This window comes from Scomber scombrus, chromosome 11, assembly GCF_963691925.1.
Source record: "Scomber scombrus chromosome 11, fScoSco1.1, whole genome shotgun sequence".
Taxonomy (NCBI): domain Eukaryota; kingdom Metazoa; phylum Chordata; class Actinopteri; order Scombriformes; family Scombridae; genus Scomber; species Scomber scombrus.
In genome coordinates, this window is record NC_084980.1 from 7,596,676 (window position 1) to 7,617,092 (window position 20,417).

The 20,417-nt window shown below is 38.3% G+C and overlaps 3 protein-coding genes across 3 annotated transcripts; 1 reads left to right on the top strand and 2 right to left on the bottom strand.

The window, feature by feature from the left end:
* The first annotated feature begins 2,191 nt into the window (after positions 1 to 2,191).
* LOC133990751 (RING finger protein 212B-like) lies at positions 2,192 to 4,470 on the top strand. The gene is made up of 12 exons (XM_062429154.1): positions 2,192 to 2,291; positions 2,437 to 2,489; positions 2,607 to 2,681; positions 2,961 to 3,067; positions 3,167 to 3,269; positions 3,377 to 3,405; positions 3,492 to 3,532; positions 3,655 to 3,679; positions 3,787 to 3,853; positions 4,057 to 4,114; positions 4,251 to 4,281; positions 4,395 to 4,470. Exons 1-12 carry the CDS (start codon positions 2,192 to 2,194, stop codon positions 4,468 to 4,470), a joined length of 765 nt encoding a protein of 254 aa, XP_062285138.1.
* A 1,462-nt stretch (positions 4,471 to 5,932) lies between these two features.
* On the bottom strand, positions 5,933 to 10,097 carry homeza (homeobox and leucine zipper encoding a). The gene is made up of 3 exons (XM_062429327.1): positions 9,654 to 10,097; positions 8,780 to 8,871; positions 5,933 to 8,357 (listed from the first exon to the last, which is right to left on the bottom strand). Exon 3 carries the CDS (start codon positions 8,337 to 8,339, stop codon positions 6,336 to 6,338), a length of 2,004 nt encoding a protein of 667 aa, XP_062285311.1. The 5' UTR covers positions 8,340 to 8,357; positions 8,780 to 8,871; positions 9,654 to 10,097; the 3' UTR covers positions 5,933 to 6,335.
* Positions 10,098 to 11,844: 1,747 nt separating this feature from the next.
* Positions 11,845 to 19,079, bottom strand: dhrs1 (dehydrogenase/reductase (SDR family) member 1). The gene is made up of 9 exons (XM_062429294.1): positions 18,922 to 19,079; positions 18,227 to 18,376; positions 17,831 to 17,974; positions 17,637 to 17,716; positions 17,228 to 17,360; positions 16,928 to 17,068; positions 16,756 to 16,825; positions 12,674 to 12,754; positions 11,845 to 12,569 (listed from the first exon to the last, which is right to left on the bottom strand). The coding sequence occupies exons 2-9, from the start codon at positions 18,368 to 18,370 to the stop codon at positions 12,433 to 12,435; spliced, it is 930 nt and encodes a 309-aa protein (XP_062285278.1). The 5' UTR covers positions 18,371 to 18,376; positions 18,922 to 19,079; the 3' UTR covers positions 11,845 to 12,432.
* Positions 19,080 to 20,417: the final 1,338 nt, after the last annotated feature.

The following is a 20,417-nucleotide window of genomic DNA, read 5'->3' on the forward strand; positions in this document are numbered from 1 at the left end:
TGATGTGAGGCTGAATATGTGATAGGGTGGATTAGAGTAATGTGGGACATTGACTAATGTGGGACAACTAAGCTCCAGTGCATTTATCTATTTTTCTATTCAATTGTTTTAAAGCTAACTGTCAACATACTGACTACTAGTTTTATAACCTAAGAAAGCAAAAAATTGTAGGCCTGCTAAATTAAATGACCAAATATGGGTACGCACATTTCAGAATGTTTTGGCAGATAAGGCTGCTTTGTATCAAAGTATTTCCAGGCCTAAAAAATAGTGTCCCACATTATAAAGACCACACATTCTGAAACCATTTGGCACAAGGAACATCAATATATGCCATTTTCCTTTTGAGTACAATATCTAAAACTTGTCTTCTGATTTAACAAGGAAACATCTTGAGGATTTCATAATGACATTAGGCGGTGATATAATGTAGCTACTGGATTCATATGTAAATATGGTAAACAAGTCAGAATTGCAAAAAGTGTCCGACATTACCTTAAGTCACCCTATTGTTGTACTGATACACACTCTGCAAATTCCTCTTTCATAGGATTAATGCTTCCACCCCGTCTACTCTCATTAAAATAAGTAAATAAATAAATGGTTCACTAAAGGTTATTTTGTGACTTCATCATTTTAAAAACGTGAAAACTAAAAGGGGGACATTTCGGTATTTAACCACTATCGTTAAAAGTAGTTTATTAACACGTGAAGACCCAGGCACAGGAGGACACAGCACGCGCTCCGCTGACCCGCTGCTTGGCGCGAAGAGGCGGGAGAGGCTCGACCTGTCTACATTATCACCATAAAACACAGGTAATATTATCAATATAACGAAAAGGAAACAGCACATATTTTCTAGCTAACATTCACGGACGTTTTCAGCATTGTTTTTTATTTTTTATTTTATTTTTTTTACACCCTGTACGTCATTATCCAGTCAAAAATAACCAGTGAATTTAGCAAAGAAACAGGCAAACGAACAAAAAATGCTTTTGTAGCTAACAGTAGCTATAAATTAGCATTGTTGATGAAGATAACTTTCTCTTTTGACGGTGGTATGTGCTCTACTCACAAGAGTATTAAAGATGGTGTGTGTGTGTGTGTGAGTGTGTGAGTGAGAGAGAGAGAGAGAGAGAGAGAGAGAGAATGTCAGAACTAGCTTAATAATATTTTTCTACAACAGCCACTGGGATAATTGATGTGATAGACCAATTGTTATTGCCATGTTATTATTTACACCTGTGCTTTTCCTGTTTTGAAAACTCAAAATGTCTGCAATGAAAACAGCCTTTTCACATACTGGTACACTACATGGCCAAAAGTATGTGGACACCTGAATATTACCACCATATGTGACTGCTGACCATCTCAGTCCAAAAATCTCAGTGCACAGATTTTGCATTCAAGCCACAAGAGTATTAAAGATGGTGTGTGTGTGTGTGTGTGTGTGTGTGTGTGTGTGTGTGTGTGTGTGTGTGAGTGTGAGTGGGGTGTTCAGTGATAAGGCCTGGATTGCAGTTGTTTATTTCAGTACACCCCAGGGGTGTTGGAAGGTTTTGAGATCAGGGTCCTGTGCCATTGAAGTTGCTTCGTATCAAACACCTAACTTTGTGCTCGGGGGCATTGACGTGTTGAAACAGAAAAGGAACTTCTCCAAACAGCTGCAACAAAGTTGGAAGCACATTATGATCTAAAATATTCTATACAGTACATTAAAAAAAAAAACTTTAACTGGAACTAACTGGCGCAAGCCAATCTATAAAAAATGGCCTCAGACCAAAAATAATACTATACTCACTATACTAACATAGTAATAAACCCAGCAGCCACTTTATATATATGGAGAATTCCATGATTAGGATGACAGATTTTAATATATTACCACAGGAAATGCAAACAGGTTATTGTTGACCTACTTCAGTAAAGTTGGTTTAATGACACAAAAAACACATTTTCTGAAAAAGTTGAAGAGGTAAAGAAATTTAGGTTATTAAATTGGGTTTTTGAGGAATTCCCAAAGTACTGTATGCTGAAATATATTTGTCACAAAATATTTAAAAAAAAAATAGAATAGCCTGTTCATTTTTGATCCAGCTCTCTATAGAATTAGTGTGGTTGTTGTGAGATAATCACATTTGCTTACTGTGATCTTGTGTTCATTTGCAGATTTTGGAAACTAGGACTAAAAATGGACTGGTTCCATTGTAACAAGTGCTTCACGAAGAGAGGATCGAAGTTTGCTGTGTCCAGCTGTGGCCACATCTTCTGTGAAGCATGCATTAAATCGAGTAAAACTGCTGTATTCTATCTGCTCTGCGTACTAAGTTTATTTACTTCAGCTTTTAACTTTACTTTTTCAGCACAACCCTTAAAATTTAAACCATTGAAACAGAAAGCTACTTATGCCTCTTTTGATTTTGCCTTCTCCCTCAGAGCAGTGCAGTGTATGTGGAGCCAGCTGCAGTTATTTGCCCATCACAGATGAGGTAGGTGAGTTTGACATATTCACTGCAAGTTACTGTCTGCCACTTTACACCAACAGAGAATAGCCTTCTTATTTTATACAGCCAACATATCACATCTGCACAAATGTCTTTCTTTAGATGAAGCCGCAAGAAAAAGTGTTTTTCCAAGAGCCTGTGAAGCTCATCCAATCACGACTAGAGCACATATCACAGGTTTGTCTCCTCTGTGCAGAATTCACCCCAAGCTCCCACGCTGCTGTCCTTTTTAACTGTTACACCACTATGTTAAATGTGAGAGCAGTCAGTCAACTAATATCCAGTCAGTGAGTAATTCAGCAAGAGATTGTGTCAGCTAGTGTGATATTTGAAAAGATTAAAAGCATAAAATAATTTGGGAATTTCTGAACTATTATCCAAAAGCCAAAGTTGATTTACAGATTAATTTATTTTCACTGAAAGAATATTTCATAGTGAGGTCTTTATACTCCTCAGATTGCACTTTTTCAGCGAACACAGATGGAGAGAGTCACAGCACACTTCAAGCATAAGTCTGTTGAACTCGAAAGGCATCTAAAGGAAGTCACCGAGCGGGGTTACAGGTGATTTCAGTAGTTTCTTTCATTCTTTCATTCCTCTGAGGCTGTATAAATATTACTTCCTGACTGCAACGCTATTCCTCCAATGTCTATTATCACAAGGCAACACTCAGAGCTGAAAAGAGAGAATGCTCACTTAAAAAAGAAACTTGCAGAGCTGCAAAGAGAGACTGCAGAATTAAAAAAGCCTCTTTCACAGAGGAGGGTAAGTGTTCCAAGTCTCCGATGAGACGCTAATGTTAACAAAAATGGCAGTGTTGAGGTAATGCGTTAGATAACTGATTTTGACTGCATGCTTTCTGCTTGCCACAGGTTTCTCCGGCACAATTTCAAACCGATGGGTAAAATCCAGTTTACACTTCAGTACTACCATGCTTGATAACAAACTTTCCAGTATTCATTTTTAAATTCTATTTTTTATACACAGTAATCAAAGGATGTCACTACCTGTCGCTGTCACTTCCCCAGGTAAGCCAAGTGATTTAAGATGAATTGTTACAGTAATCTTTTAAGCATTAGTAGTGAATTTAAAATTTTTGGATTCAGGTTGATGAGGAGTGTGTGCGTTTGTGCCTATTTTCTTTTACCAGTTACCCCTCGTTCAAGACCTATGAGGCATGTATCGTCATGTTCTTTTGGATTTATTCTTTATTTGCTACATCATCACATGTAATAAATAGCTTGCAAAACATCCTGTACACAATCGTGTTGTCTGGTCTCAGTCACATAGGCTCAGCAGAGTCCCAGGGGTGGACCAGAGACAGAGGTCAGAGTCTCTCCTCCCTCACAGTAAGCCTTGCAGTTAATTGGCTGCATGTAATTACACTTGAATTAATGTTATGGCTTGATAACCAAATGTATTTCCATAGTATTCATTTAACATTTAATTCTAAACTTGAAGAAAAGGCATAAAAGGTTAACAAGAAACTTGTTTGGTTGCATAAACTATTTTTGTTGTATAAAACCAAAACAAACACTTATTTTTTAATCAGACTCCTGGATCAGCAACCTCTCTCTCCAGCCATAGTTCTATTCATGAACATGGACACAGTAAGTGTGGTTGCAAACACACTTTCATAGATCTAGCGTTGGTCCTGTGATTGAAGTGGATACACTATGCTTAATCAACTCAAAATTAAATGCACTCCATCTTTAATCACAATCCTTTTTCTTCCACTTTAAAAAGGAACATCTTCTTCCTTCAGCACTCCTACAAGGTAAGAAATTATTATTTCCAATTTGTGCTATAAAACATTTGATTACATAATTCTTTTGATGGGAGGATGATTCTCATGTACTTGCTGAGTCAGTCCATTTCTGTCATCCTCAGAACTCAGCGCCAGACTCCTAACACTTTCCCATTCCAGTTTATGAGTGGATTATCAGTACTGTCACCAAGGCGTTAATGAAATGGCCGCTAACAATTCTGGGGATGTTTTTGTCAGTTTAGCTGTTATTAGTTATAGATCTGTTCATCCGGACTGTCACATTTTGTGGGAGATACAGATTTGTTTTTGCCCAGAAACAGATAGTGATTGAATATTGTTGATTACGGGTGTTTTATAGTTGTTGAGACTATATGTTGGTCGGATGTATGGATGTTACTGTACTGATCTCACCAGTGTTCTCTTGTTGAGTTATTAAACTGCTAAATGATCTTATTTGGTCATTAACATATTATCAGCAAATTATCTCTGAGCCATTTCTGCAGAAACATTTCACACCTACTTGCTTTTTGCTCACAACAGACAATTGACTTTAGCAAAAAAAAAAAAAAAGTTTAAGTTAATTTAAACAAATAAGAATCAGCTGAACACACAAAAAAGCTCTTTCACACATGATTATAAAGGCAAATCTTTTACTTGTTTCCAGTGACACAATTGTGCAAATAAGATTTTTTTTAACAGGAAAAACTACATTGAAAACATCTGCAAAGGAAGACAAAGTGTTTTGGAGATTTCCCTTAAGCACAATACTTGCATGAATGTTTTTATGACTAGCAGAATCACAAAACACAGTGCTATACACTGATATATCAAAATTCTGTTTATCCATTCTAGACCCTATAAACTATACCCAAACTTAACTTTTACTCAATAGAGAGTCCACTTAACCCTCTGCATGTCAATTGAGGTGTACTTTAGAGTACTACACACAGCAAATGTATGAATAACTAACAATGCCTGTACTGATAACCTGAACATGACATGTTTGTGCTGTAATGAATAATCTAGGACAAAAATGAAATTCTGGTTTTTCTTTGGATTGTTAAGTCAAACCCTTTGCCACTTAGTTATACAATGTATGGAACACCATCAGTTATCTAGTTTGTCTATACTATAAACCATCAAGTCACACCCTACTATCTATTAAGACAAAAGAGGATATAAAAATACTGACTGAATCAATGGGTGCAAATCAAAAATGTTGGCTATTCTGATATCTGTATAATTTCAATGTGATTGTTGCTTTTTGGTACCGGGACCCTTAACTGAAAAATGTCAAATTAGGTGCAAAGTAAATCAAGTATTTCAGAATGCCAAAAAGAGGATCGGGGAATGTGTTTCAGGACTATGCTGAAGAAATTAACTGGATTAGAGGCAACAGTCTATTCCATACCGATTATGTTTTTGAAAAGGCATGATATAGGGTTTTGTTGTTAAGGGGTCAAAAAGGACACTGTTTAGTGAGGAATATATATATTGAAATAATTGGATTTAATAGGCATAATGGCAGCAGGCTCTAAAACCAAAGTGCAAGATGTCAATTTAAAGTATACATGTCCAGTGTGCTTTTCATGATAAGGAATTATTGGGTGTAAAGGAATGAGAACACACAGTGATCAGTCAACAAAATCATCAACATAGAAATGTTTCCAGAGCATTTACTCATGTGCTATACTTAGGTACCAAAAATACAACCAGTTTAAATTACTGCTACAATAGCATACTAAAAAATCTGTAGTATTGATATCTAAACAAAAATAGTAAGCTCAAAAATATAGCAAACCAGTGTACAAGTTACTGTCCTATTTACAGCAACACAGGCAGCACAATTATAATTCCAAGTCCAAATATATTAAGATGAACAGAAAACGCAACAAATATAAAAAAACACAAACCTCACTTTGGGCTTGTACTGGGAAGACTAAATATTACAAACCTGCTTCAGTTAAAGCAAATATAAACCCAAGTCATAACTATGCCTGTTGGTGCGAAGGATGTGAGGAGCACTCAACCAACTTTCATATAGTCTTTAGTGTCTATGTCTCTTAATCAGTAACAAGAGGTTCTTGGTCAGTTTCCCCAACATCCTGAGCTGCAAACCAATCTCGAACTTGCTGGTAGCTCATTTTTGATTTCTTGCATAGAGTGTCAAGGTCTTTTTCATGTAGTGAGCCTGCTGAAAGGTAATATGATACCAATGGTTGGATGTTTGGGGTATCTGTACTTGTTCCATTTGTTTGAGCTTTTCGTTTGCGACCCCCGACCCGAGTAGATGTGCCAGAGCCACTTCCATTACTTAAGCCACTGCTACTTTGCTGGGCAGCAAGTTCTGCCAAGAACTGGTCGCGGACACCCTTAACCCAGCGTAGTTGACCATTTTTAACAGCATACCGCGTGTCCCCAAACCACTGAATAACATCTGCACGTGGTAAACCTGTAAGCTTAACAAGTTCTGTGTAGTCTTCACTCTTGGGCCACTGGCAGCGTAAGAAGTGCTGCTTTAACACATCCAACTGCTCCTTGGTCTTTCTTGGTCGCCCAGCAGGAGTGAGGGCAGGGGATGTAGATGAGGAGGCCCTTGAGACATGCAAGGGTGGTTGTGAGGGACTGGCTTTGGCTGAATGGGCTGACCTCTTTGATGTGCTGATACTGTTTGAAAGTTGTTTATTAGGTGAGGCTGTGAGTGGTGGGCTGCCAGAGGGGGAAGAGTGGGGAGAGGGTTTTAATATATCGGATGATTCCTGTGGAACATCTGGCTCAGTCTTGCAGGTCTTGGTCAATTGTAAGGGTTTTTCTTCGCTCTGTTCCTCATCTTTAAGACTGTCCCCATCACCAGAAAGCTCCTCTGTCACTTCATACCCATCTGCCTCAATGATCCTTTCCCCAAATGCCTCAAGGCTGTTTGTCAAGAAGGTCTGAAAGAAATGTGAATTTCTAATCCCATTACTACGACCTACCTCCTGGCCCTTCACACCGTTTAGTTGACGAGTATTCTGAGTAACAAGGGGAAGAGGTTGGATTTGTTGATCTTGTTTACCCCCAACAGCAGTAAGGTGAGAATAGTTCTGGGCTGCTGCCAGGCTTCCTCGACCAACCCTAAGCTGGTAACGGCTGTCGCTGAACCATTTACGGATGTCATTGCGGCTCAACCCAGTTTCTTCCTGCAAACGTCTAAGCTCTACCTCTGCAGGCCAGTTCTCTCTCAGAAAGCTCTTGCGAAGGGCAGCAAGCTGAGCTTTAGACTTTTTGTAGCGACCATGACGGTGTTGTCGTGAAGATGATTCGGGAAGGTCGAGGGAGACATCAGCTGCAGTACTTGCTGGTGTGTCCACTGGTGGGCGGTAGAAGTATGAATCCTGAGGAGGTGGGAGGGTGGAACTGAAACACTTGGAAGTAGGTTTGGCTGGTTTATAGGAATCTGGTGATTCACACTTTGGTTTCTTTTTCTGGGGGCTGAGGCTGGAAAGAGCACCCTCTATGTCATTATCCTTATCTTCACTTATCATTTCATCACAGCTGCTGCTCTTGCTATTAATTTTGGCTTCTTCATTTGTTTCAGTAGAGTCATCATAAAGCTCAGGCACAGACAGTTTCCGCCGTGTCTCCTCTATCTCTTCTGAGGACCAGCTGATGCCATATTTAATTCTCTGAACCATAAACCACACCTTAACTTTGTCCAGTGGCAGGGCACATACCCGGGCTAGGGCGTTAACTTCACGAGACGATGGGTATGGAAATAAATTAAAAGCTTGGACCAGCTCTGGGATGGCGTCAAGTTCTCGGGTCTGATCAGACTGTGTCCATACCAATTTCAGTCCCTCTGACACTAGGGGCAGGCACACGACAGAGTTGTGGTTAGTTGTGAAACTAGCCACACCACTTGGGTTGCTTTCGGCTGGGCTGGCAGAGTGGCGCAAATCCTTGACAGAGCGTTTAGCTTCATGCTTTCCTTCACTTTCCATCTTTGTTATTTTGCCTTTGTAAGCCTTCATGCTCAGAAGTAGTCCAGTTCTTCCATTAAGTTCACTGTAGGTTGCCATCTGGGACATGAAAGTAGGGTCTCTCACCTAGAAAGAAACAAAAACATTAATTTTGTTCTTTAGTTTTGTTTTGTGTGTGTGTGTGTGTTTTGCTCGTCTCAACTGCCAAATTGTTTTCACTTCATAGATAAGAACACTGTAGGGAGTAGGAAAATGTCTTCTTTGAGTACAGCCAAAAGTACAGACTATGATGTTTTAAGAACTTTCTGTTCTCTTTCATTCTCAAAGTCAATTATCTAACAGCTGTTTCCCCTTCCCCCCCCTACTTTGCACTCCTTATTCTGAACTCCCAATGAAACTAGTCGTATACTCTCTGTCCAGACTGGGTTCCCCTCCCCCAAAGTGTGGTGACTGACTTTTGTTTTGTGTGAGTGGGGGGATTGGTAGCAAAGGGTGGGAGCGGGGGGAATGGGGATCCATGAGAAATCCATCACAATCTACTTTCTCACCCCTTCCCAGTCAGGCTTTGTTCCACTTCCAAGTTCTCAGTCCAAAAAGATAAGTGTAGCCTCTTCACAAAGGCAGACAGTCCAACAGAAACCTGTTGAAGGACAAAATGAGTTAGTTGCATTAGTCATACTCAAGTCCTGGCTCACTATATACTTTCCAGTACTAAACATACCATATTTCTAATGAAAAATGGTTTGACAGGCTAAGGGAATGAAACGTATTTCATTTGATAAGCCAGATGTTTCTATCACTTGAAAACATCACTACTGAAATGTCAATGTGTCTGTAAGAAGACTAAGAATAAGAAATATTAGTGTTTAAAAACTGCATATTTAAAAGGTGTTGAAGTATTTTTTGTTCTATTGTACTCGCTGTCTGAATATATGAATCAGGTGTCTGTAACAATTACTGATAGGACCGAATCTTTAAAAACACATTAACTTCTCATTTCCGAGGAGCTGGTTTCTATTTGGGACACCAGAGGAAATGTTGCGCATTTTGTTTGGAGATTGCGCCATGGCCGACGATTTAGGTCGCTTGAGCCACGCAAGAAAATGTTCAAGTGTACCAAAAACATTACCGAGCAATTATGAAATCAACTGTATTAGTCATTGGTGACATGCTCAGACGAGCGACGATGAGATCATGTGTTAGCCTTCCCGGTTTGTTTGATGTTTCACTGAAATACATTCTAACAGTTTATATATCGTTTTTTTGATTTAGAGTAACCAAAGCTAAAAAGTTGCTCCCTGTGCCAGTGACTATAGTAGTCCCGTCTCCCCCTCTTTATGGCGTACTAACTAAAACGCTTCACACTGCACAGGCGCACTTCGCCATCAGACACGCTTCAGTGAAACATAAAAATAAACTTACCGAAAATGCCAAAATAACCCTTTACTCCAGAGGTCCGTGCCAGCGAAAAGGAAACAAAAGAAATCCTCAGTTTGCCTTCTGCTACTCCGGTTTTAATGGTCGAAGTTTGGAAGAAGACCAGGGGAAACAATACCGTCCGTCTGTCTGCTTGACCCTTGTCTTATTTATCAAACAACTCGACGGATTACGGTCGGGATACAAAGATGCGACGCGACCAAGTTTGTCGCCTTTCGTGGGAGTTTCAGTCGTCGGCTGATTCCTGGTGTGGAGGGCTCAAATCTCCAAATCCGAGAGGTTCGGCTCCGAATTTGAGTGGCCGTCACTTCGTCCTCCTCCGTCTGTCCGTTGTTGCTTTTGTTCTTTAACTGAGAAGTGTTTCCCCTGTCCGGCCAGATCGAGGCGAGGCGGAGCTGAGGACCAGGAAGCCCAGAAGGCCCGACTGACTCTCCCACCGTGACGGCGGGGGATGGTGGGTGTGCCCGTCCGGGAGAGCAGGCTATGGATTGGAGGGAGGAGGCGCCTGTATAATAAATCTGAGGCAGTAGGCTAAACATTTTCACGTCAACCACCCACCTCACCAACCCCACCTCCAAATCAAACAATCCAATTTCAGGATAAATGCCTTTTTTTATGTTTTTGAAGGTAAATTGCCCGTTGTACGGATAATTTTATTGTGGGGAAAATTTCTCATCCACAAAAATGTCCAAATCAAATTTTTGACTTTTAAAAAAAAAAATCAAGAACTGCATCACTAAGGCACTATGATACGAGGCCTTAAGAAAAAGAAGGCATTTCAAACTAATTGTGTTTTTAATACATTTCTTATGGACTGATTATAGGCTACATTATACTCATAACTTTGTGTGTGTGTGTGTGTATACAGGGTGTCCATAAAGTCTCTTTACAATTTAACACATTTATTACAAAAGAAAATGAATAGACAAATCTGTGTAAATGTAATCATTTAATACACCTCTATATGGGCACCATTAGTTGCACGAAGCACATCAAGACGGTACTCGATATCTTGCCATGTTCGCTGTAGCATAGCCTCATCAATGGTGGCAATGGCATCAGTGATCTTTTGCTTCAGGTCGTTGATGTCCCTCATCTTTGTTCGATACACGATACACAAATGCAATGTGATAAAAAAACTTTGATAAACACTTACAGTACATAGAACAAATCTGATTAACATATCTCATCAATTGCTTTTGTAATGCATTTTTTTAAAATTGTAAAGAGACTTTGTGGACACCCTGTAAGAAAAAAAATAAATAAATATATATATATATATACACACACACACACACACACACACATATACATATATGTGTATGTATGGATGTATGTATGTATGTACGTACGTACGTGTGTTCCAAAGGATAAAATCATAAAGAAAAAAAACCTCAATTTCAACAGTATACTCAACACCTACCTCCCTAACTCATACAAAATAAACAACCAAAGTTAAATTACTAATTATCATTTAGGGCCTTCCCACATTAACTTAGTGGACCAAACTTTTCAGTCAAGAGCTAATTATAAATAAACCACTGAAGGCACTGAAATATTTCTCCTGGCCTCCTTTTGGCATTACATTTTAAAACAATATCACTTGGTGTTATTTTCTTGGCAGATTTTTAGACTAAGTTTACTTAACGTTTTAGCCAATAAACAAATGAGTATATTTCCTCACAAGAATTTATTGTTAACAGTATGGAGAAGGCTTTGAATCAGCATTAGACTTTCTGCTGTGAGATAAAATGTAAAGAATACAATTAAAAGTTGATTGAACATCAACAGAAAAAATGAAATATGAAAAATCCTAAAAACTAAAAGCAATTTAATTGTGCTGGGGTCAATACCCAACATATTGCCAAAAATTCAGACCCAGGTAAGTGTAGATGTACTGTATTACGTACAGTTTAGCCTACTTGTTTAATATGTAGATTGTCAACTTGAGGTTTTTCTTTGTATTGTAAACAAAATAGAAGTATAGTATCACTTAAGTGCTCCAGTGGTACTGTGTGTCTTGCGCAATATGCTGCCGTCAGTGTCAGACATGCTGCTCTGTCACTGAAAATATACACGGGTCAAAGGTAGCAATGACTGTGTTTCATTTTAATCCCAAATAGTATAATAACATTGACAAGTTGTAGATGTCAACTAATCTTCACAAAATTCCACCCTCTGTTGAAAATACATGTTTTATTTAAATTTTACCGATATGCTATCATTTTGTTAATTAGCAAAAAAGGAATCAGAAGTATTCACAGCAGTGAGTCTATTTCTTGATTTATCAAGTTGATACTGGACAGTTCAAATACACTACAGGTTTTAGTGCTGTGTATATACATTTAATAGGAATATTACAAATAAATGCAAAAATATAACATTCATGTGTTTCTATAATGTGTCATAGTTTGCTGTTTAAAATTGTGATTTGTATACTGCTTGAAAACAATTAAACATGTAGTGATATTAATCATGCCCATCACTGCGTGACTTCACCCACAAGTGATGGTAAATGAAATGTTAAAATACACAAAATAGTCTCTAGTTTATCTCAAACTTCATTGAATCACATTCATTAATTACTCACGTAGGAGTCAATATGTAGAGTTGGTTAAACAACCTTCCTTCATTTAAAAATATATGTCATACACAAATATATGTGTGTGTGCTTACATGATGTAGGATTTAAAGTTTGGACCGCATGCATCAGCTGAAACAAAGTATGATACTGTCATGTCAGTACTGATACAAGAAAGCATGTTTAGAAGCGGTTATTTGCCAAGGTGAGCACAAAGCGTGGCAGTCGTAGAAATGAAGGGACAACAACTGAGAGCCAGGACAGATATGGGACCTGGGTCAACAGGAATTTTAGGGAGGTGTAGTCAACTACACTTCGCCCTGGAAATAAACAAATGGACATAATATTAGAATGAGGTGATAGCACATAATGGTAAGACCAAATCTGTAATCTTAAAATGTAAAGAGGGCAAACAAAAATTTACCATCAACATCTTGTATCCCGTAGCGCCTTGACAGGTCACATGTCAATATAGTTTTCCCGGTCAGCGACATCAGACTTTTATCTTTCAGACAGAGAGAGAAACCAAACCAAAATATGCTTACTTGGCAAACAAACAAAGTCTGTAGAATAATCAGAAATAAAAAATAGTTTCTGAAAATATTTTACAGCAAACAGTATACGCAGATCAAATATGTGCAGAGTTACTCTCTGTATAAAACCTTTCTGGCTGAAATTCAGTGTCGAATCCAGGGGGCCCACTTTCATGCCAGTTTAGCAACTTTTATTTTCCTGCACCATCCACCTGCTCAGAGCAGGTCGAAAGCTCCACACACTTAAGTTCCATAATTTTTTTTTTTTAAGGAAGGCACACCCATATTATAAACCTCTCTGAAATCACATAAACCACTTTTTTGTGTTTTGCTCATCTCTAGACTTTTATCTCTTGATATGGCAATAATGCATGACAGACTGAATAAAGATTGATGGGTTATTATTACCAGCTAGCATAAAATACTGACAACCTTCCCTTTAATCTGGCAAATCTCAAGCCATCTGAATGCAGTATGTAACATACAGTTTCTTTTTTCATCTGCAGTGTCTAATTGGAATGATGTTGTATGGATGTGTTTAACCGGCACCAGACTGACCAGACTGTTGCAATATACACAGAAACCTCTGGGCTTATGTACACATCAAATATCCCAAATTGTGGGTCATTACCAGAGTCACATGTATTTGTCCCAATGTGGAGATTAAACTAACCTCCCAAAATGTCAGCAGGTATTTTTGCATGTAAAAACGTTAAAGAGGACCTATAATGCTAATTTAATTAATTATTAATTAATTGGATTCCATTAGAGTAGCTTTGCATGATTCACAGTTCAAAAACTCCTCCTTTATCTGATAATGAAAAAACTCCTTATTTATCTGATAATGGCCCCTCAGTACTCGCTGTGTCTCTTTACAGTCAATGTGCGCTCTTGTCTCGCATCAGAGTTGTGAAAAGTTACTGCAGACGCAAACCCAACATTTCCTGTTTTACTGCTTTAAATTGAAAGCTTTTAAATGACAAAATAAGAGAAGGCTTTTATTGTGAGGAATTTAAAGGAAGTGAAACTTGTTCCTCACTGAATTAGCAGAGCTTTGTTAGCAGCACTAAAAAACGGTTGAAAAAAACATCTTGGAGCTATTTGTACAGCGGATTAGTTAGAAATAATACAGGAAGGAATAGTAAAAAAATAACAAAAAAACAGCCACAGTGATGAGGATGTTTGATTAGGAGCTGCAGATGACCTCCAAAAGAAAAAAACTAGTTGGCTGTGCTGTGGAATGGAGTCATATTTGGTGTCATTACCCCCAAAACAATGGAAAAATACCATAATGTTAACAGAACAGAACAGTGAACTAGCGCAGTGTGCATGGAGCAGATGTCCACATAAAGAAATCAGTCATAAGCCAACGTCAGCTCAGGCTGGAGAACTGAGCATTCAGAGTAGACTCATGCTGATGCTTTTTGCTCACAGTGATTACTTCTACATAGGTTTACGTATTGTTTGACACGTCAGCAACTTTTAAAATCAACATCTGACACTATGACATTATATATGTCTGAAAATAGTAGGTCCCCTTTAAAGGTGTCATATCATGCCCCTTTCCTAATATTTTCATTTTCATGGTCTATTTACAAACATTTGTATGTTTTTAAAGTCAAAAAGCACCTGGTTACAGCTGTATAACTATGGGTGCAGCCCCTCTGTGTCACTGTAACGGACTGTTTTGTGTCTGCTCAATGTCCCTCTCTTCTGATCTCTTTCTGATTTCTCAGTGATACATACCCTGGCCAACCACAGGCAGAGGTGGGAAGTAACAAAGTATATGTACTCTGCATCGCGATTAACACGTTAATTCTGACAGCCCTAATATTTATATATATTCTGTCTGAAATTTGGCTTGCAGCAAACTAGACTGTCCAGTGATTTTTTTCCTGTGAAGGTTGTTAACAAAATAGGAAAATTATCCTATTTTGTGTGCTGAGAACTTTTTTAGTTTTGCCGAGTTATCAAAAGCAGTATTGTGTATCACTGACAGTAAAAATTCAGTTTTACTTTATACTTTTGTACTTAAGTACATTTCAGAGCCTGTACTTTCTTACTTTTACTTGAGTAAAGGAGTCAAATCAGTATTTCCACTTTTACCAGTCTTTTTTTACACAAATATCTGTACTTCTACTTAAGTACAGAATGTGAGTACTTTTGCCACCTCTGACCACAGGTAATGCATTGTAGGACACAAAGAGGAGAGGAGGGAAACCATAAAAGACAGCAAAACGCAGTAGAGACAATGAAATATAACAAGTGTGCATAAATTAGATTAATTAAACCATAAAAGACAGCAAAACGCAGTAGAGACAATGAAATATAACAAGTGTGCATAAATTAGATTAATTAACAGAAAGCTTTTAAATGACAAAATAAGAGAAGGCTTTTATTGTGAGGAATTTAAAGGAAGTGAAACTTGTTCCTCACTGAATTAGCAGAGCTTTGTTAGCAGCACTAAAAAACGGTTGAAAAAAACATCTTGGAGCTATTTGTACAGCGGATTAGTTAGAAATAATACAGGAAGGAATAGTAAAAAAATAACAAAAAAACAGCCACAGTGATGAGGATGTTTGATTAGGAGCTGCAGATGACCTCCAAAAGAAAAAAACTAGTTGGCTGTGCTGTGGAATGGAGTCATATTTGGTGTCATTACCCCCAAAACAATGGAAAAATACCATAATGTTAACAGAACAGAACAGTGAACTAGCGCAGTGTGCATGGAGCAGATGTCCACATAAAGAAATCAGTCATAAGCCAACGTCAGCTCAGGCTGGAGAACTGAGCATTCAGAGTAGACTCATGCTGATGCTTTTTGCTCACAGTGATTACTTCTACATAGGTTTACGTATTGTTTGACACGTCAGCAACTTTTAAAATCAACATCTGACACTATGACATTATATATGTCTGAAAATAGTAGGTCCCCTTTAAAGGTGTCATATCATGCCCCTTTCCTAATATTTTCATTTTCATGGTCTATTTACAAACATTTGTATGTTTTTAAAGTCAAAAAGCACCTGGTTACAGCTGTATAACTATGGGTGCAGCCCCTCTGTGTCACTGTAACGGACTGTTTTGTGTCTGCTCAATGTCCCTCTCTTCTGATCTCTTTCTGATTTCTCAGTGATACATACCCTGGCCAACCACAGGCAGAGGTGGGAAGTAACAAAGTATATGTACTCTGCATCGCGATTAACACGTTAATTCTGACAGCCCTAATATTTATATATATTCTGTCTGAAATTTGGCTTGCAGCAAACTAGACTGTCCAGTGATTTTTTTCCTGTGAAGGTTGTTAACAAAATAGGAAAATTATCCTATTTTGTGTGCTGAGAACTTTTTTAGTTTTGCCGAGTTATCAAAAGCAGTATTGTGTATCACTGACAGTAAAAATTCAGTTTTACTTTATACTTTTGTACTTAAGTACATTTCAGAGCCTGTACTTTCTTACTTTTACTTGAGTAAAGGAGTCAAATCAGTATTTCCACTTTTACCAGTCTTTTTTTACACAAATATCTGTACTTCTACTTAAGTACAGAATGTGAGTACTTTTGCCACCTCTGACCACAGGTAATGCATTGTAGGACACAAAGAGGAGAGGAGGGAAACCATAAAAGACAGCAAAACGCAGTAGAGACAATGAAATATAACAAGTGTGCATAAATTAGATTAATTAACAGAGGGGGGGAGGGGTGGGCTGTGTGTCTTTCTCCCTGGACCGAGCATTTGCTCTTTAAAGTATATTTGAGCTGCTGTATTCATATTTGAAACCCTACACATCCCAGACAACAATAAGTTTCTTCTGAGGAAGTGATTGGCCACATTGGTCACAACCTCCTCCCTATAACGTATGATAATTAATTCTTTCCGGTCCCACCCCATATACAAGTGCACCTAGTGAGCTTGGCCAAGAAAATATCAGATGCGATATTACACGTTATACGTTATAACATCTATATCCTACCTTTTGCAAGGTTGACTATGCACTTCCCGCTCAGTTCTGTGGTTTCTCCATTGGCAAATACATCTCTAAACTGAGGAAAAGATCATTTCAATTTCAATTTCAAACCAGCTGAAGTAGTTTCCATGGAAATATATTTGTCAGAGCAGTTGTCATTTGTCAGAGAAAAATCTACCTTAGAATTTACACTCTGTGGTGTATCCTCCAGTACAAACTGAGATACCAACTCTGTCTGCACTGCTCCCGGCCACAGGCTGACAGAAGCCACTCCCCTACTTTTCAGTTCCACAGCCATGTCTGCGGCCAGCCTATCACACTGGAAACAAACCACAATACAAAAAAAACACAGATTGTTATTGCACGAACAAGGTGTGCCTGTAGAGTTTAGACCTAATTATATGATATGTGTGTTTGTGTTAATTGGGACATAGGTCTTGATTGTATAAATCTATGACTTTATGAGAGGAGAGCTTACTGCAGCTTTACCAACGCCGTATGGCACATTGAAGAGATAGCGCAGCCCTCCCATCGACGAAATAGTGACTATCAAACCCCGGCCTTGAGCCACCATCAACCGGGATGCATAAACTGAGAAATAATAGTGGCCCCTGCCAGAAAAATAAAAAATGGAAAGAAGTCAAATTATGATGTATCTGAAGTACATACTTTTTATTTATTTATAGAGAAACGTTAGGTATACAAATTGGACCTATTTAATTCTGAAAGAGCTACACCTAAGAGTAAATTTCCACTGAACTCAAAACAAAAAAAACAAACAGACAAAAGCAGCTGGAAACATATAATTAGATATGAGACAATGACTAAGCAGTTTGTAAGCTATGACTAAGTCAACTCATCAGACATGACTGAGCAAAAAGGCATACCTGAGGCCTGTGTTGTTTATGGTATCCCACATAGATGGATCTGTTTCCCAGAACTTCTTGCCCATACTCTCGAAGATAGCCTGGGGTGACACATCATGTTTTTAGTTTAGGTAAATCACATAGTGGGCTGTGTATAGTTGGTCCTCTTTCATTCAAACAGCTTTTTCTACTGTGAGTGTGGTAGTGGTACCAACCTGAACACCAGCGTAGGCATTGTTAACCAGGATATCCAGCCTGCCATTCTGCTCACGTTTGATTTGTTCAAACAGTTCTTTAATGTCTTCATCTTTTGCAGAATCACAAATAACTGGCACACAGCTTCCACCCCTCTCCTTGACCTGTGTTGAGTAAACACACGTGAACCACGTCAGCAAATCTTGACTTAAACAATACTAATCTACAAAGCAACCTTTTCTATCCAACAAACAAGGACCAAAGGGAACAATTAATAGTTCTGCGAGCTTAACTGAATGATAATCAAAAATTGATGGCACTTTTAACAGCAAGAGATAGGTTTGAGAAAATAGCTGTTTTCTTTCTACCCAATAGTAAATTTAGCAGCTATAGAAAACACAAGCTCATAATTTCACCTGTGCAGCAGTTTCTTTCAGAGTCTTCTCCTGGCGTCCAGTGATGTAGACGGTGGCTCCTGCCTCAGACAGCTGGAGGGCTATTCCCCTGCCAATGCCTCTGGAGGCACCTGTTACCACACAAACCCAGCCAGACAGGGACATTTTCCTCTGGAGTTGGGGGACAACACAGCATTTATGAAACAAAGCTAAGCCTGTGCAGGGGTCAAGATAGTTATAAGAGTATTGCAAAAAGGAAACGCCCCCCCCCCTCCCAACTACTATTGCACAACTCCATTGCTTAGTAAGTATTATTCAACATCATATCTGTGCAATTGACACATATACTGATATCAGTCATAAGCATGATATCACTGATCAGTGATTCATATGTGGTTAATCATTAGCGAATATAGGGTAAGGGTGAGTTCTTCTTATATAAGTAAGTATTAGTAAGGACTTATAAAAACGTCCCAGCTACTATTTTTAAATACTGTAAGAGGAAAATACAACAACACATATTTTCGTTTTAACAATAACATTAACAGTAACTGCCTTTCACAACGAGGAAAAGTCAGTAAAAGTCTAAACTGATGGCTCGTTTGGACTAAATTTAGCTCTTAATCTAACCCCAATGTTGTTTAACACAGTATGTTGTACAAGTACATTGTAAAAAAAAAACATCTATTGAATTTGCTGAGCTGCATCGTAAATACCTTGTTTCACTGTAGGCGCTGGATCTGCTTCGTCAAGTGCTAATAATAATAGTCCCGATAAGGAACTGTTGTGGTGCTGTTGTGGTTAATCTCTCTACTGGTTTGCAGGGTTGCGGTGGTATCAGTATTGTAGTCGGTTGTAGTGCCTCAAGCTATGAGCAATGTGACAATTACGATGCAATTACCGCGAGATACTGCGAGACGCCAGACGAAGCGGAGAGTACGAGAGTCACAGGATTCACTTCCTATTTTTCCTCATTCGCTTGACTTAACTGGCGCACATTCGCCAGTTGTTAAATGATTAAACACCAAACGGTTTTAATAACTTAATCAACTACCGATGACATTTTGAGTATAAAATAATCCTTTAAATGATTGAACAACACATGCGCCTCAGCCTGTTGTGGTTTGATCAGTTGTTTGGACAGTTTAGTCTTTGGTTTAACTTCAACGCTTTTGAACTTACACACGATGGCGCCATAGTTCTAAAAAAAAAAAAATCCATATAGTTTATGACGGTGGTGATGATAATAATAATGATGATTATGATCTAGGGAAAGCGTTACTGCGGTCAAGTAGTGACAAAAAAATCACCCTTTCTGTCTAACTTTGATTTGAGATAATAACCATTTCTTACATAGAGTATTCATGACACTTCTACTTCTGGCCTCTACTTCTCAGACTACTTGCTCAAATACTTTCAACTGCTTTTACTGTGTACTTTTTGAGTAGTTAAGTGTCAAAGTCCATTCCAGACATCAGAAGGCCTTTTCGTCTAACTTTGTTGAGAATTAAAAACATTTCTTCCATAAATCCATTTTTGGAATCAGTACTGCTGGACCTATTGCGGAACTTTATGAATATCTAATTATTTCTAGAATTAATAATAGTATTAGAAGTAAAGGTCTAGGAGTGCTGAATTGCACCTTTTTCCCTGCTCCAAGCACCCCTAGCACATCAAAATCCAAGCAGTGGCTGGCTTGGAGTTTTCACCAAAAACTTCCCCTTTTCGTGTAAATGTGTGTCTGAACTCTAACCAAAGCCATGTCATGAGAGGTCAGGCAATTGTTGCGCAAGCATGCATGAAAAGCAATTTTTATTATTTTTTATATTCTGATAGGTGACTCCACACTAATAAATAGTTGTTCGGCATTCCCAATTTTAAGTATTTGTTCTGATTCTTTGGTAACTGGCATCACATTAGAGTGAGTGTCTTTAGCAAAAGAGATGTTTTACGTCTGGAAAAGTAAAACAAATAAAACAAATTACATAACATGACCTGGATAAAAAATAAAGATTGAGTTAATCATTATAAACACATGAAATTTACAGGAATCTACTGATAGGGACAGTCTACACAGATGGGAAAGCCTTAATTCAAGCCAAACTAAACAAATACCGCATATTGTAATGATGAGCCATGACAGTATACAACATTCTACATCATGGGTAAAAATGTTTGTTAGTTAAATATTTTTAAAAACACCTGCCTGACC

Bases quoted from the DNA above. Each gene is read 5' to 3' on its own strand.
- LOC133990751 (XM_062429154.1), top strand. From the start codon at position 2,192: ATGGACTGGTTCCATTGTAACAAGTGCTTCACGAAGAGAGGATCGAAG. The intron at 3,068-3,166 runs GTGATTTCAGTA...TATTATCACAAG, and splicing joins GTCACCGAGCGGGGTTACAG to GCAACACTCAGAGCTGAAAA. The intron at 4,115-4,250 runs GTAAGTGTGGTT...CACTTTAAAAAG, and splicing joins TATTCATGAACATGGACACA to GAACATCTTCTTCCTTCAGC.
- homeza (XM_062429327.1), bottom strand. From the start codon at position 8,339: ATGTCCCAGATGGCAACCTACAGTGAACTTAATGGAAGAACTGGACTA.
- dhrs1 (XM_062429294.1), bottom strand. From the start codon at position 18,370: ATGTCCCTGTCTGGCTGGGTTTGTGTGGTAACAGGTGCCTCCAGAGGC. The intron at 17,361-17,636 runs GTATGCCTTTTT...TTTTTCTGGCAG, and splicing joins ATAAACAACACAGGCCTCAG to GGGCCACTATTATTTCTCAG. The intron at 12,570-12,673 runs GTAAATTTTTGT...GTTTATTTCCAG, and splicing joins CGGGATACAAGATGTTGATG to GGCGAAGTGTAGTTGACTAC.